The sequence below is a fragment of the Nerophis lumbriciformis genome, linkage group LG33, assembly GCF_033978685.3.
Source record: "Nerophis lumbriciformis linkage group LG33, RoL_Nlum_v2.1, whole genome shotgun sequence".
Taxonomy (NCBI): Eukaryota; Metazoa; Chordata; class Actinopteri; order Syngnathiformes; family Syngnathidae; genus Nerophis; species Nerophis lumbriciformis.
The window spans coordinates 21355559-21373074 of NC_084580.2; the positions used below are offsets into that span (position 1 = coordinate 21355559).

The window sequence follows — 17516 nt, forward strand, 5'->3', positions numbered from 1 at the left end:
GATATTGACAATAAAAAGTTGTTCTCGCAATTGTTGGATATGAATTTAAACCAGTGGTGTCCAAAGTGTGGCCAATTAGCTGCGGGCCATTTACGGCCCGCAGCTAATTGTTTACCGGCCCGCCACACATTCTGCAAGAATTGCAAAATTGATAGTATTGCAAAAATAAAAAAAAAACATTTAAAAAAGTGGAATGAGGTGAAATCTACCGTATTTTCCGCACTATTAGCCGCACCTAAAAACCACAAATTTACTCAAAAGCTGACAGTGCGGCTTATAACCCGGTGCGCTTTATATATGGATTAATATTAAGATTCATTTTCATAAAGTTTCGGTCTCGCAACTACGGTAAACAGCCGCCATCTTTTTTCCCCGTAGAAGAGGAAGTGCTTCTTCTTCTTCTACGCAAGCAACCGCCAAGGTAAGCACCTGCCCCCATAGAACAGGAAGCGCTTCTTCTTCTACTGTAAGCAACCACCCGCCCGCGTAGAAGAAGAAGAAGAAGCACGCGGATATTACGTTTCATTTCCTTTGTGTGTTTACATCTGTAAAGACCACAAAATGGCTCCTACTAAGCGACAGGTTTCCGGTTCATGAAAAGACGCAATCTCTCCATCCGCACACGGACTACTATTTCACAGCAACTGCCTAAAGACTTTCAAGAAAAGCTGGCTACTTTCCGTGCATATTGTAAAAACAAGATAGCTGAAAAAAAGATCCGGCCAGAGAACATTATCAACATGGACGAGGTTCCACTGACTTTTGATATTCCTGTGAACCGCACTGTGGATACAACGGGAGCACGTACGGTGAATATTCGCACCACAGGGAATGAGAAGTCATCCTTCACTGTGGTTCTAGTTTGCCACGCTAATGGCCAGAAACTTCCACCCATGGTGATATTCAAAAGGAAGACCTTGCCAAAAGAGACCTTTCCAGCCGGCGTCATCATAAAAGCTAACTCGAAGGGATGGATGGATGAAGAAAAGATGAGCGAGTGGTTAAGGTAAGTTTACGCGAAGAGGCCGGGTGGCTTTTTTCACGCAGCTCCGTCCATGTTGATATACGACTCCATGCGCGCCCACATCACGCTGGTTTTTAATATATTATTAAAGTTTGACTGACCTATCTGACTGTTTTTTTGACATTCCTTTAGCGCAGTTAGATGCGGCTTATAACACGGGGCGGCTTATAGGTGGACAAAGTTTTGAAATATGCCGTTCATTGAAGGCGCGGCTTATAACCCAGGGCGGCTTATGGTGCGGAAAATACGGTAACTAGAAAAAGTTGCAATGTTGACACAAAACTGCCATGCAGCCTATTATTTTTCTTTTGTCTTTTCTTTATTTTTTGCCATTGCTCCAAAAAAAAAAAAAAAAGACAAAAAAAATCTATGTTATAATGAATTATTGACCTATTCATGGCTCCAATTACTTCAAAAATTTCACTTTAAAATGTTTTATGTGGAAAAAAATATTGCATATATTGTGTAGTAACCATATAAAAACAGTTAAAAAAAAGTTTTCTTTGACAAAAGAGCATAAAAACAAACAAAATAATAGTTCCAGCATAAAATGGACAGATATATCTGAAGTTGATCTCGTAACTTAAGTGTTGAAAGTAAAAAAAAACGAATAAAAATGTATCACTTTATGAGTGGGGGACCTTTTGGATCCCATACATATTTAGTGGGATTTTATTAATATTTTCACTGATTTCTCAAAACTATTAAATAATTAAAATCAATGGTGTCCTGCATTATTGATCTTTTAGAGCTCTAATTACTAAATACTGCACATTTCCAGTTTTACTATAAAAAACAAAGTTGTCTTTGACAGAAAGGCTTTTTTATCTTTTTATTTTTTTATTTTTTTTTATCAACCTGAAGTTGATATAGAGATTTACTGTAAGCGTTAAATAAAATTAAAAAAAATAAATAATTTGACTTATTTTTAAGGTTTTAATGACTGAGACCCTTTATGGTCCCCGGGAGCCCTAAAGGTTAAAAAAAAAAAAAATCCATATATTTTGTTATGGTTTGAAAATGAAAAATATCAAAATGGCCCCCGCATGCTTAAATTTTTCCGTGTGCGGCCCTCAGTGGAAAAAGTTTGGACACCCCTGCTTTAAACCATAACTAAGCATGCATCACTATAGCTCTTGTCTCAAAGTAGGTGTACTGTCACCACCTGTCACATCACACCCTGACTTATTAGGAGTTTTTTTTGCTTTTTTCCTGTGTGTAGTGTTTTACTTCTTGTCTTGTGCTCCTATTTTGTTGTTGATTGTCATGTCATGTACGGATGTACTTTGTGGACGCTGTCTGCTGCTCCACACCATGTAAGTAGAGATGTCCGATATTGTCCAATTACCGATTCCGGTAATTAACTTTGACTTTGATAAAGTGCTTTATTTAATTTTTTTTAAACATGCCTCAAAACAACAGCTACAAAAACAGTGAAGGCACACAGCTTCAGTCCAGAGTATACTAGAGTAATAAAGTAAACAATAACATAGTCCTCCTGTAGTACAAGACTGCCTGGCATACTGTATAACAGGGAATTATAAACCGGGCTCACATCCATCTTCCACTTGTATTCATCGTGTATCTCCTTATGATTCTTGAAGAGGTGGGAGATCTAATTGCTCGTGTTAAAGGAAGACGTCTTGGTTCCTCCTCGCATAACCAACTTATTGCGGTCATTGAAAATTGCCAGTTTTTTTATCCGTCAAAGACACTTTAAAATAATCCCAAACTATAGACCTGGTGTTGTTAGTCAGTCACCGAGCGAGCTCGCTTGTTAGCCACGGCTACAGCACCGGCAACAACACACTCTTGTTGTAGTTATGCTGTCGCCAGTAAATCTATCATGCTGCAGTCGTGCTGCAACTCCTGTGTTGTGTGTGGGAGAGGGGAGAGGGGAGGGGCTGCTGACTGGAAGACGCAAATGCTCTGTACTGCTCCCCACGCCCGTGTTTTACCGGATATGTACCGCTCCGTACAGCGGCGTTTTAAAGAAGTCATTCATTTTACTTTTTGAAACCGACACCGATAATTTCCGATATTACATTTTAAAGCAATTATCGGCCGGCCGATATTATCGGACATCTCTAGCTGTAAGTCTTTGCTGTCGTCCAGCATTCTGTTTTTGTTTACTTTGCAGCCAGTTCAGTTTTAGCTTCGTTCTGCATAGCCTTCCCTAAGCTTCCATGCCTTTTCTTAGCGGCACTTGCCTTTTGTTTATTTTTGGTTTAAGCAATTAGCTACCTGCTGCCACCTACTGATATGGAAGAGTATTACACGGTTAGTCTGCCGATCTCTAGACAGAACAGACACTCAGCAACGGCACATTTTTGCGGATTATAATTACTGGTTTGCCATCCATCCATCCATCTTCTTCCGCTTATCCGAGGTCGGGTCGCGGGGGCAGCAGCCTAAGCAGGGAAGCCCAGACTTCCCTCTCCCCAGCCACTTCGTCCAGCTCTTCCTGTGGGACCCCGAGGCGTTCCCAGGCCAGCCAGGAGACATAGTCTTCCCAACGTGTCCTGGGTCTTCCCCGTGGCCTCCTACCGGTCGGACGTGCCCTAAACACCTCCCTAGGGAGGCGTTCCGGTGGCATCCTGACCAGATGCCCGAACCACCTCATCTGGCTCCTCTCGATGTGGAGGAGCAGCGGCTTTACTTTGAGCTCCCCCCGGATGGCAGAGCTTCTCACCCTATCTCTAAGGGAGAGCCCCGCCACCCGGCGGAGGAAACTCATTTGGGCCGCTTGTACCCGTGATCTTGTCCTTTCGGTCATAACCCAAAGCTCATGACCATAGGTGAGGATGGGAACGTAGATCGACCGGTAAATTGAGAGCTTTGCCTTCCGGCTCAGCTCCTTCTTCACCACAACGGATCGATACAGCGTCTGCATTACTGAAGACGCCGCACCGATCCACCTGTCGATCTCACGATCCACTCTTCCCTCACTCGTGAACAAGACTCCGAGGTACTTGAACTCCTCCACTTGGGGCAAGATCTCCTCCCCAACCCGGAGATGGCACTCCACCCTTTTCCGGGCGAGAACCATGGACTCGGACTTGGAGGTGCTGATTCTCATCCCAGTCGCTTCACACTCAGCTGCGAACCGATCCAGCGAGAGCTGAAGATCCTGGCCAGATGAAGCCATCAGGACCACATCATCTGCAAAAAGCAGAGACCTAATCCTGCAGCCACCAAACCGGATCCCCTCAACGCCTTGACTGCGCCTAGAAATTCTGTCCATAAAAGCTATGAACAGAATCGGTGACAAAGGGCAGCCTTGGCGGAGTCCAACCCTCACTGGAAACGTGTCCGACTTACTGCCGGCAATGCGGACCAAGCTCTGGCACTGATCATACAGGGAGCGGACTGCCACAATCAGACAGTCCGATACCCCATACTCTCTGAGCACTCCCCACAGGACTTCCCGAGGGACACGGTCGAATGCCTTCTCCAAGTCCACAAAACACATGTAGACTGGTTGGGAAAACTCCCATGCACCCTCAAGGACCCTGCCGAGAGTATAGAGCTGGTCCACAGTTCCACGACCAGGACGAAAACCACACTGTTCCTCCTGAATCCGAGGTTCGACTATCCGGCGTAGCCTCCTCTCCAGTACACCTGAATAGACCTTACCGGGAAGGCTGAGGAGTGTGATCCCACGATAGTTAGAACACACCCTCCGGTTCCCCTTCTTAAAGAGAGGAACCACCACCCCGGTCTGCCAATCCAGAGGCACCGCCCCCGATGTCCACGCGACATCGGTTACTGGTTTGCAAAAAATATTTTTAACCCAATTAGGGGAGATTACATAATCTCCCACGGCACACCAGACTGTATCTCACGGCACACTAGTGTGCCGTGAGATACAGTGGTTGAAAAACACTGAGCTAGGTAATATAAGAACTTCACTACCCAGCATGCCACAGTAGTGAAGAGCATGCGTGGTTGAGTGTTGTATGAAGCCAGCCAGTTGTTTTTATGAGCACACTGTGGAGTAAAACCTTGAGAACTCCGCCAACCCGCCTCGTCTGCATTTTATATGATTACACAAGACCGCCAAGGCTGCCCTTTGTCACCGATTCTGTTCATAACTTTTATGGACAGAATTTCTAGGCGCAGTCAAGGCGTTGAGGGGATCTGGTTTGGTGGCTGCAGGATTAGGTCTCTGCTTTTTGCAGATGATGTGGTCCTGATGGCTTCATCTGGCCAGGATCTTCAGCTCTCACTGGATCGGTTCGCAGCCGAGTGTGAAGCGACTGGGATGAGAATCAGCACCTCCAAGTCCGAGTCCATGGTTCTCGCCCGGAAAAGGGTGGAGTGCCATCTCCGGGTTGGGGAGGAGATCTTGCCCCAAGTGGAGGAGTTCAAGTACCTCGGAGTCTTGTTCACGAGTGAGGGAAGAGTGGATCGTGAGATCGACAGGCGGATCGGTGCGGCGTCTTCAGTAATGCGGACGCTGTATCGATCCGTTGTGGTGAAGAAGGAGCTGAGCCGGAAGGCAAAGCTCTCAATTTACCGGTCGATCTACGTTCCCATCCTCACCTATGGTCACGAGCTTTGGGTTATGACCGAAAGGACAAGATCACGGGTACAAGCGGCCGAAATGAGTTTCCTCCGCCGGGTGGCGGGGCTCTCCCTTAGAGATAGGGTGAGAAGCTCTGCCATCCGGGAGGAGCTCAAAGTAAAGCCGCTGCTCCTCCACATCGAGAGGAGCCAGATGAGGTGGTTCGGGCATCTGGTCAGGATGCCACCCGAACGCCTCCCTAGGGAGGTGTTTAGGGCACGTCCGACCGGTGGGAGGCCGCGGGGAAGACCCAGGACACGTTGGGAAGACTATGTCTCTCGGCTGGCCTGGGAACGCCTCGGGGTCCCACAGGAAGAGCTGGACGAAGTGGCTGGGGAGAGGGAAGTCTGGGCTTCCCTGCTTAGGCTGCTGCCCCCGCGACCCGACCTCGGATAAGCGGAAGATGATGGATGGATGGATGGAAGACCACACAACAATGATCTAGATCGTTTCAGTCTTATTGTTTGCTGGCTCAGTACAAATAATTATGTATGCAATGAGAACTATTTTTAGAGATATTACTATATCTATATAACATATTATTGTCGAAAGTGCTTATTGGGACGATGTTTTCATTCCTTTCACAAGTTATTTTCTGCTGCTGCACTTGTAATATTTCATTCTGCTTCGATATTCTGTACTTTTGATGCTTGTTTCGGGACTATAATCAATAAATTAATAATATAATGTAACTTCCTCCAGTTCCAACATTTGATAATATGCTTATTTCAATGTTCATGTTCTCTTCCGCACTTTCCACAAGTTACTTTTGCCCACCCATAGAACACCGCATTGGCAGTGGACATTTTTTTTCTTGTTTTATTTTATGTCTAAATATTTAACTTAGACATAATTGAGATGCTAACCCATTTTTTTAAATTGATATTTAACCCCGTCTTCCCTAAAATGTGTGTACAGTACAGCTCTGTACCGTACTTCACGGCTATCCAGACTTTTCCCGCATACATAAAACTGAAGGATGCAGAGACCACGCTGATACATTTTGTACATTAAACATACTAGAATTAAGATAATGTAGATCTGAACAAAAAAAAAACCACACTCTTAACTTTGTGTTTTGGACAACAAAGCAAATTCTATTAACAAAATCCAAAACCAATGAAGTTGGCACGTTGTGTAAAATGTGAAAAGACTGCAAAGACAAGATATTTAATGTTCGAACTGAGAAACTTATTCAAAAAAAATAATTATTAACTTACAATTTAATGGCAACACATTGCAAAAAAGTTGGCACAGAGGCATGTTCACCACTGTGTTGCATGGCCTTTCCTTTTAACAACACTCAGTAAACGTTTGGGAACCGAGGAGACACATTTTTTCAAGCTTTTCAGGTGGAATTCTTTCCCATTCTTGCTTGATGTACAGCTTAAGTTGTTCAACAGTCTGGGGGTCTCCGTTGTGCTATTTTAGGCTTCATAATGCGCCACACATTTTCAATGGGAGACAGGTCTGGACTACAGGCAGGCCAGTCTAGTACCCGCACTCTTTTACTATGAAGCCACGTTGGCTTGGCATTGTCTTGCTGAAATAAGCAGGGGCGTCCATGATAACGTCATTATATGTTGCTCCAAAACCTGTGAACGGCATATTTCAAAACTTTGTCCACCTATAAGACGCCCCGTGTTATAAGCCGCATCTAACTGCGCTAAAGGAATGTCAAAAAAACAGTCAGATAGGTCAGTCAAACTTTAATAATATATTAAAAACCAGCGTGATGTGGGCACGCACGGAGTCGTATATCAACATGGACGGAGCTGCGTGAAAAAAGCCACCCGGCCTCTTCGCGTAAACTTACCTTAACCACTCGCTCATCTTTTCTTCATCCATCCCTTCGAGTTAGCTTTTATGATGACGCCGGCTGGAAAGGTCTCTTTTGGCAAGGTCTTCCTTTTGAATATCACCATGGGTGGAAGTTTCTGGCCATTAGCATGGCAAGCTAGAACCACAGTGAAGGATGACTTCTCATTCCCTGTGGTGCGAATATTCACCGTACGTGCTCCCGTTGTATCCACAGTGCGGTTCACAGGAATATCAAAAGTCAGTGGAACCTCGTCCATGTTGATAATGTTCTCTGGCCGGATCTTTTTTTCAGCTATCTTGTTTTTACAATAAGCACGGAAAGTAGCCAGCTTTTCTTGAAAGTCTTTAGGCAGTTGCTGTGAAATAGTAGTCCGTGTGCGGATGGAGAGATTGCGTCTTTTCATGAACCGGATCCCTGTCGCTTAGTAGGAGCCATTTTGTGGTCTTTACAGATGTAAACACACAAAGGAAATGAAACGTAATATCCGCGCGCTTCTTCTTCTACGCGGGCGGGTGGTTGCTTACAGTAGAAGAAGAAGCGCTTCCTGTTCTATGGGGGCGGGTGCTTACCTTGGCGGTTGCTTGCGTAGAAGAAGAAGCACTTCCTCTTCTACGGGGAAAAAAGATGGCGGCTGTTTACCGTAGTTGCGAGACCGAAACTTTATGAAAATGAATCTTATTAATCCATATTTAAAGCGCACCGGGTTATAAGGCGCACTGTCAGCTTTTGAGAAAATTTGTGGTTTTTAGGTGCGCCTTATAGTGCGGAAAATACGGTACATTTCAGCATTAATGGCGCCTTCACAGATGTGTAAGTTACCCATGTCTTGGGCACTAATACACCCCCATACTATCACAGACGCTAGCTTTTCAACTTTGCGTCTATAACAGTATAGATTAGGGGTCTCAAACTTACCTGGGGACCACTGTATGCAGAAACTGGGTGAGGCTGGGCCGCAAGAAAAGATTTCTTAAAAAAATCTAACATGCACTTTTTAATGAATTCACCTTTTTTGAATGGCTATCCCGCCCTAGCAACATACTTGCCAACCCTCGCGAATTTCAGTGCCCCTCCCGACAATCTCCCGGGACAACCATTCTCCCGATTTTCACCTGGACAACGATATTAAGGGCGTGCCGTGATAGCACTGCCTTTAGCGCCCTCTACAACCTGTTGCCGCGTCCGCTTTTTCACCATGCAAACAACGTGCCGGCCCAGTCACATGTTGTATGCGGCTTCTGCATACACACGTAAGTGACTGCAAGACATACTTGATCAACAGCCATACAGGTCACACTGAGGGTGGCCGTATAAATAACTTTATCACTGTTACCTGTCATGTCTGTGTAATCATGTTTTGTCTTAGTCATGTTTTGTTTAGTTATTGGACTCTTTAGTTTCTGGCTTTTCACTCCCTTGTCTTGTTTCCATGATTACCCCATTAGTTTCACCTGTTCCACGTTTGGACTCATTGTGCACTCTTGTTTGTCACCATAGCAACCCATTCGTTTTCACCTGTCACGTCACGCACCTGTTTCACGTTTTGAGTCACGCACCTGTTTTCGTTAATCATGTCTGTAGTATTTAAGTTAATTGTTTTTCAGTTTGTCTTTCTGGTGACATCCCCACATTTATGCTCTGCACATTTCTGACTCTTTTTTCATGTCCATCGTTCACGCTGCTCCTTTTTGTCCATGCCAAGTAAGTTTTGTTTATTATTGCCACAGTTAGTGTTTTTTGTTGTTCATAGTTTTTGCCTTTGTGCAAGTATTTGGTTTCATAGTTTGATCTCCGCCATTGTGCACGCCTTTTGTTTACTTCCTTTTTTTGTAGTTTAAATAAAAATGTACTCACATTCCCGTCTCGCCCGAGCCAACTTTCCGTTGCATCCCGGAAAAGCAAACACCCAGGACCTAGTCATGACATTACCAAAATGTGCCACACTGTGAACCCACACCAAACAAGAATGACAAACACATTTTGGGAGAACATCCGCACCGTAACACAACATAAACACAACAGAATAAATACCCAGAACCCCTTGCAGCACTAACTCTTCCCGGCTACAAAATACACCCCCGCTAGCACCAAACCCTGCCGACCCCAACCCCGCCTACCTCAACTGACGCACAAAGGGGGGTGGGGGAGGGGTTTATGTGTGGGGGGGGCAGGTTTTGGGGGCGGGGGGGTTTGGTGGTAGCAGGGGGTGTATATTGTTGCCTGGAAGAGCATACTTGCCAACCCTCCCGAATTTTCCAGGAGACTCCCGAAATTCAGCGCCTCTCCCGAAAACCTCCCGGGACAAATATTCTCCCGAAAATCTCCCGATTTTCAGCCGGACCTGAGTGAGGACAGCCTTTTTTCACGACGGGAGGACAACAGGGTGACAAGAACTAAATCATCCAGACTAGAGATAAATTGTATTATTATGTTTATCTTACCTAAAAATAAATATATTTATTAATTTAAAAAAAACAAAAAAAAAACATTTTTACGATATTTTGCTAAAAACATCAAAATTAATTGTATTTTTATTTTTTCTGACTCCTTATTACATCCAGCCATAGAATTATACATTAAAATAAACATATTTGAAATAATTAATTTTAAATGATCATAATAATTCATTTAAAATGACCATATTTAATTATTAAAATAATTGCTTGTTTATCAACAACTTTAGCATTTTATTCATTACATTTTGAAGCTCGCAGAAGCCAAGTTATGTTATATTCCTTAAGATTTATTTATGCAAGTTTGAAGTATCAATTATCCAAACACAGTTTTGTTTGCATATTTTCAGGATGTATGTATATATATATATATATATATATATATATATATATATATATATATATGTATGAAATACTTGACTTGGTGAATTCTAGCTGTCAATATACTCCTCCCCTCTTGACCACGCCCCCCCCACCTCCCGAAATCGGAGGTCTCAAGGTTGGCAAGTATGCTGGAAGAGTTAGTGCTGCAAAGGATTCTGGGTATTTGTTCTGTTGTGTTTATGTTGTGTTACAGTGCGGGTGTTCTCCTGAAATGTGTTTGTCATTCTTGTTTGGTGTGGGTTCACAGTGTGGCGCAGATTTGTAACAGTGTTAAAGTAATGAGCACCCCTGGTTTAGATCAATTTTTTTTCCCACAAAATAATCCAATTACCACAAAAAAATGTCTGTTAATGACACTGAACACAGCATCTTTTTTTTATAGCTTATGTTTCCACGGTATGTCCTCCTTTATTACCCCTCGCGAGACAGAGTAGCTAAATTCAACTCTTATTCTTTATGAACCTCAGTCTCAAACCAGACCGTGCCAGAACCAGAACCACCACGCCCAAGAGCAATGCTGCACAATCAAAAACACATCGAAACCTCAGAGAACAAACAAACCAGTTGTCTGTTACTTTTATTGAAATGAAGTGGTAGATGCATATTGACAAGCTTGTGTTAAGCACACAACCATGTGACACTCGTTATAGGTGGTGATGTTAAAGTCGACGGTTTTGAAGTCTCAAAAGTTGTTAAAATCAATCAATCAATCAATGTTTATTTATATAGCCCTAAATCACAAGTGTCTCAAAGGGCTGCACAAGCCACAACGACATCCTCGGTACAGAACCCACATAAGGGCAAGGAAAAACTCACCCCAGTGGGACGTCAATGTGAATGACTATGAGAAACCTTGGAGAGGACCGCATATGTGGGTAACCCCCCCCCTCTAGGGGAGACCGAAAGCAATGGATGTTGAGTGGGTCTAACATAATATTGTGAGAGTACAGTCCATAGTGGATCCCGCAGCTTCATTTGTTGTTCTCGCCGGCACACGTGTGTTTGTTGAGCTGGTACTGGTAAAAGAACCTTTCATCACACACACTGCAACGGTACACTTTCTCTCCCGTGTGTTTCCTCATGTGTCTCTTCAAATATTGACTCCGCGTGTAACTCACCCCACAGACCGAGCAGGTGTGAGGTTTGTCCCCGGTGTGTAGTCTCATGTGTACTTTCAAATATTGATTCTGCACAAAACCTATACCACATACTGAACAGGAAAAGGGTTTTTCTACGGTGTGTATTTTTGCATGCGCCGTCAAACGCACTTTGTCGGAGAATCTCTTGCCGCATACCGAGCACAAGAATGGTTTCTCCCCCGTGTGGCTTGTCATGTGTTTCTTCAAGTACGAGTCCCGTATAAAATCCATGCCGCAGATCGAACAGGTGAAAGGTTTCTCTCCGGTGTGTATCCTCATGTGTATCTTTAAATATTCCCTCCGCACAAAACCTTTACCGCAGACTGAACAAGGGAACGGTTTCTCCATGGTGTGTTTTCTCAAGTGCACGTTCAGATGTGCGGTCTGAGAGAACGTTTTGCCGCAAACCGAGCACATGAAGGGTTTGTCCCCGGTGTGCGTTCTCATGTGTGTCTGCAAACAGTGACTCGCGACAAAACCTTTACCGCAGACTGAGCAGGCGAAGGGTTTCTCTCCAGAGTGTATTCTCGCGTGTGCTATCAAGTGGGACTTCCAAAGGAATCTTTTAGAGCAAACTGAACACTCGAGTGTTTTCTCCGCGTGATATCTCATGTGTTTATTTAGATTTGTCTCTGTGACAAAAGTGTTGTCACAGTGAGAACATTTGAAGTGAGTGTTGTCAGTGTGACATGTCTTATCTTTAAAGTCTTCATCATCGGTGTCAGTAAAGTGTGACGTGTCGTCACTCTCTGATAGTGGAGCTATGAGGTTGTCCGCTTGTGATCCCCCAGCTTCTGTTGTCATGTGTTGTGTTGAGCTGCTGCTCGGAGGCTCCGCCTCTCTCTTCTCCTCACTTTCACCTTTGAACTCATTACCTTCACTCTTCACAATGACAACAATCACCGGGAACTCCTCCAGTCCTTCAAAATGACCAGCATCCTGACTGATGCTGCGATCCTCGTCTTCATCTTTAATATGGGGGGGCTGCGGCTGCTCTTCTTCCACCCTGGAGCCCCACCCCTGTGGGTCAGAGGGAAGATGTCTGACGTCTGCAGGACACACAAACAAAAGTGTGCTTATAGAGCACAGATCACACGGTGACATATCCCTAACAACAGGGTATCAAGTCAAGTTACTTACCGTATTTTCCGCACCATAAGCCGCCCTGGGTTAAAAGCCGCGCCTTCAATGAACGGCATATTTCAAAACTTTGTCCACCTATAAGCCGCATCTAACTGCGCTAAAGGAATGTCAAAAAAACAGTCGGATAGGTCAGTCAAACTTTAATAATATATTAAAAACCAGCGTGATGTGGGCGCGCATGGAGTCGTATATCAACATGGACGGAGCTGCGTGAAAAAAGCCACCCGGCCTCTTCGCGTAAACTTACCTTAACCACTCCCTCATCTTTTCTTCATCCATCCATCCCTTCGAGTTAGCTTTTATGATGACGCCGGCTGGAAAGGTCTCTTTTGGCAAGGTCTTCCTTTTGAATATCACCATGGGTGGAAGTTTCTGGCCATTAGCATGGCAAGCTAGAACCACAGTGAAGGATGACTTCTCATTCCCTGTGGTGCGAATATTCACCGTACGTGCTCCCGTTGTATCCACAGTGCGGTTCACAGGAATATCAAAAGTCAGCGGAACCTCGTCCATGTTGATAATGTTCTCTGGCCGGATCTTTTTTTCAGCTATCTTGTTTTTACAATATGCACGGAAAGTAGCCAGCTTTTCTCGAAAGTCTTTAGGCAGCTGCTGTGAAATAGTAGTCCGTGTGCGGATGGAGAGATTGCGTCTTTTCATGAACCGGAAACCTGTCGCTTAGTAGGAGCCATTTTGTGGTCTTTACAGATGTAAACACACAAAGGAAATGAAACGTAATATCCGCGCGCTTCTTCTTCTTCTACCGGGGCGGGTGGTTGCTTACAGTAGAAGAAGGAGCGCTTCCTGTTCTATGGGGGCGGGTGCTTACCTTGGCGGTTGCTTGCGTAGAAGAAGAAGCACTTCCTCTTCTACGGGGAAAAAAGATGGCGGCTGTTTACCGTAGTTGCGAGACCGAAACTTTATGAAAATGAATCTTAATATTAATCCATATATAAAGCGCACCGGGTTATAAGCCGCACTGTCAGCTTTTGAGTAAATTTGTGGTTTTTAGGTGTGGCTAATAGTTCGGAAAATACGGTAGTAGTAATTATCATTGTGTTACCACTAGTTACTGAAAACCAGTAACTAGTTACAGTTACTTTATTTCAAAAGTAACTCAGTTACTTACACCAAAAAGTAATGCGTTACTGTGAAAAGTAACTATTTAGTTACTTATATGTATATTGTTAAAGGGGAACATTATCACCAGACCTATGTAAGCGTCAATATATACCTTGATGTTGCAGAAAAAAGACCATATATTTTTTTAACCGATTTCCGAACTCTAAATGGGTGAATTTGGGCGAATTAAACGCCTTTCTATTATTCGCTCTCGGAGCGAATCGGGAAGCAATCCGCCATTTTCTCAAACACCGAGTCAAATCAGCTCTGTTATTTTCCGTTTTTTCGACTGTTTTCCGTACCTTGGAGACATCATGCCTCGTCGGTGTGTTGTCGGAGGGTGCAACAACACGAACAGGGACAGATTCAAGTTGCACCAGTGGCCCAAAGATGCGAAAGTGGCAAGAAATTGGACGTTTGTTCCGCACACTTTACCGACGAAAGCTATGCTACGACAGAGATGGCAAGAATGTGTGGATATCCTGCGACACTCAAAGCAGATGCATTTCCAACGATAAAGTCAAAGAAATCTGCCGCCAGACCCCCATTGAATCTGCCGGAGTGTGTGAGCAATTCAGGGACAAAGGACCTCGCTAGCACGGCAAGCAATGGCGGCAGTTTGTTCCCGCAGACGAGCGAGCTAAACGTTGCTTGGATGGCAACATATGTTGCTCCAAAACCTGTATGTACCTTTCAGCATTAATGGCGCCTACACAGATGTGTAAGTTACCCATGTCTTGGGCACTAATACACCCCCATACCATCACACATGCTGGCTTTTCAACTTTGCGCCTATAACAATCCGGATGGTTCTTTTCCTCTTTGGTCCGGAGGACACGACGTCCACAGTTTCCAAAAACAATTTGAAATGTGGACTCGTCAGACCACAGACCACTTTTCCACTTTGTATCAGTCCATCTTAGATGAGCTCAGGCCCAGCAAAGCCGACGGCGTTTCTGGGTGTTGTTGATAAACGGTTTTAACTTGCACTTACAGATGTAGCGACCAGCTGTAGTTACTGACAGTGGGTTTCTGAAGTGTTCCTGAGCCCATGTGGTGATATCCTTTACACACCGATGTCGCTTGTTGATGCAGTACAGCCTGAGGGATCGAAGGTCACGGGCTTAGCTGCTTACGTGCAGTGATTTCTCCAGATTCTCTGAACACTTTGATGATATTACGGAGCGTAGATGGTGAAATCCCTAAATTCCTTGCAATAGCTGGTTGAGAAAGGTTTTTCTTAAACTGTTCAACAATTTGCTCACGCATTTGTGGACAAAGTGGTGACCCTCGCCCCATCCTTGTTTGTGAATGACTGAGCATTTCATGGAATCTACTTTTATACCCAATCATGGCACCCACCTGTTCCCAATTTGCCTGTTCACCTGTGGGATGTTCCAAATAAGTGTTTGATGAGCATTCCTCAACTTTATCAGTATTTATTGCCACCTTTCCCAACTTCTTTGTCACGTGTTGCTGGCATCAAATTCTAAAGTTAATGATTATTTGCAAAAAAAAAAAAGTTTATCAGTTTGAACATCAAATATGTTGTCTTTGTAGCATATTCAACTGAATATGGGTTGAAAATGATTTGCAAATCATTGTATTCTGTTTACATTTACATCTAACACAATTTCCCAACTCATATGGAAACGGGGTTTGTATATATATATATATATATATATATATATATATATATATATATTTATATATATATTTATATATATATCTACATACATTAATTGTTTCCAAACGGTGTCTGTAACGAGGCAGTAAAACGGCTGATCAAACAAAACAGAAGTCATCGTCATGGACCCACTAGCTGCAGGAGCTAGCTCTCCAATCAGCTAAACAGACTCAAGAACTCCACAGTGACATTTTGGTCAATTTACAAAAAGAATGGCATTGTAAGTTAATAATACTAACACGGACACCCGCTTGATTACATTACGATAGCACGTACAAATATGCATGCAACGCACTTAGTAAGTAAGAATTGTTTTAGTCATATTGTAGAACTTACAAATGTTGCTTGGAATGATGAATGAAGAATCCATATGAGTAGAGGGGTTATGGACGGCTAGAAGACGGAACAGGACTACTTCCGGGTCAAAGGCAGTCCAAACAGAAGGGCAATGCTCACTGCAGTGAGCGAACTTAAAAAAAGATGGCGCCATAGCACAAACAATAACACACCATATCAGTGTCTTTGCTTTTGTTGTTTTTTTAACTACCGTATTTTTCGGATTATAAGTCTCAGTTTTTTTCATAGTTTGGCCGGGGGTGCGACTTATACTCAGGAGTGACTTATATGTGAAATGATTAACACATTCCCGTAAAATATCAAATACCGTATTTTTCGGAGTATAAGTCGCTCCGTAGTACAAGTCGCACCGGACGAAAATGCATAATAAAGAAGGAAAAAAACATATTAAAGTCGCACTGGAGTATAAGTCGCATTTTTGGGGGAAATGTATTTGATAAAAGCCAACACCAAGAATAGACATTTGAAAGGCAATTTAAAATAAATAAAGAATAGTGAACAACAGACTGAATAAGTGTACGTTATATGAGGCATAAATAACCAACTGGTATGTTAACGTAACATATTATGGTAAGAGTCATTCAAATAACTATAACATATAGAACATGCTATACGTTTACCAAACAATCTGTCACTCCTAATCGCTAAATCCCATGAAATCTTATACGTCTAGTCTAGTGGTTCTTAACCTTGTTGGAGGTACCGAACCCCACCAGTTTCATATGCGCATTCACCGAACCCTTCTTTAGTGAAAAATTTTTCAAATTCAAGACAAAGTTATATGTTTTTGGTAACACTTTAGTATGGGGAACATATTCTAAGTAACAAAGACTTAGTTTACAGTTATTTGGACACTAGGGGAACATATTCTAAGTAACAAAGACTTAATTTAGAGTTATTTGGACACTAGGGGAACATATTCTAAGTAACAAAGACTAAATTTAGAGTTATTTGGACACTAGGGGAACATATTCTAAGTAACAAAGACTTAATTTAGAGTTATTTGGACACTAGGGGAACATATTCTAAGTAACAAAGACTTAATTTACAGTTATTTGGACACTAGGGGAACATATTCTAAGTAACAAAGACTTAATTTAGAGTTATTTGGACACTAGGGGAACATATTCTAAGTAACAAAGACTTAATTTAGAGTTATTTGGACACGAGGAGAACATATTCTAAGTAACAAATACTTAATTTAGAGTTATTTGGACACTATGGGAACATATTCTAAGTAACAAAGACTTAATTTAGAGTTATTTGGACACTAGGGGAACATATTCTAAGTAACAAAGACTTAATTTAGAGTTATTTGGACACTAGGGGAACATATTCTAAGTAACAAAGACTTAATTTAGAGTTATTTGGACACTAGGAGAACATATTCTAAGTAACAAAGACTTAATTTAGAGTTATTTGGACACTAGGAGAACATATTCTAAGTAACAAAGACTAAATTTAGAATTTTTTGGACACTAGGGGAACATATTCTAAGTAACAAAGACTTAATTTAGAGTTATTTGGACACTAGGGGAACATATTCTAAGTAACAAAGACTTAATTTAGAGTTATTTGGACACTAGGGGAACATATTCTAAGTAACAAAGACTTAATTTAGAGTTATTTGGACACTCTGGGAAAATATTCTAAGTAACAAAGACTTAATTTAGAGTTATTTGGACACTAGGGGAACATATTCTAAGTAACAAAGACTTAATTTAGAGTTATTTGGACACTAGGGGAACATATTCTAAGTAACAAAGACTTAATTTAGAGTTATTTGGACACTGGGAAAATATTCTAAGTAACAAAGAC

General features: G+C 42.7%; 2 protein-coding genes across 3 annotated transcripts in view; both read right to left on the reverse strand.

Moving 5' to 3' along the window:
• The window catches only part of LOC133575749 (uncharacterized), a 314457-nt gene that overhangs the window by 24750 nt on the left and 272191 nt on the right, over positions 1-17516 (reverse strand). The gene's annotated exons all lie outside the window — the stretch shown is intronic.
• LOC133575685 (uncharacterized) overlaps positions 10782-17516 on the reverse strand; it is a 462851-nt gene continuing 456116 nt past the window's right edge. For both annotated transcript variants that reach the window (XM_061928425.1, XM_072912150.1), the window contains one exon: positions 10782-12438. In XM_061928425.1, the coding sequence (XP_061784409.1) occupies positions 11222-12438 (1217 nt within the window). In that variant the 3' untranslated portion in view covers positions 10782-11221. The remainder of the gene's footprint in view (positions 12439-17516) is intronic.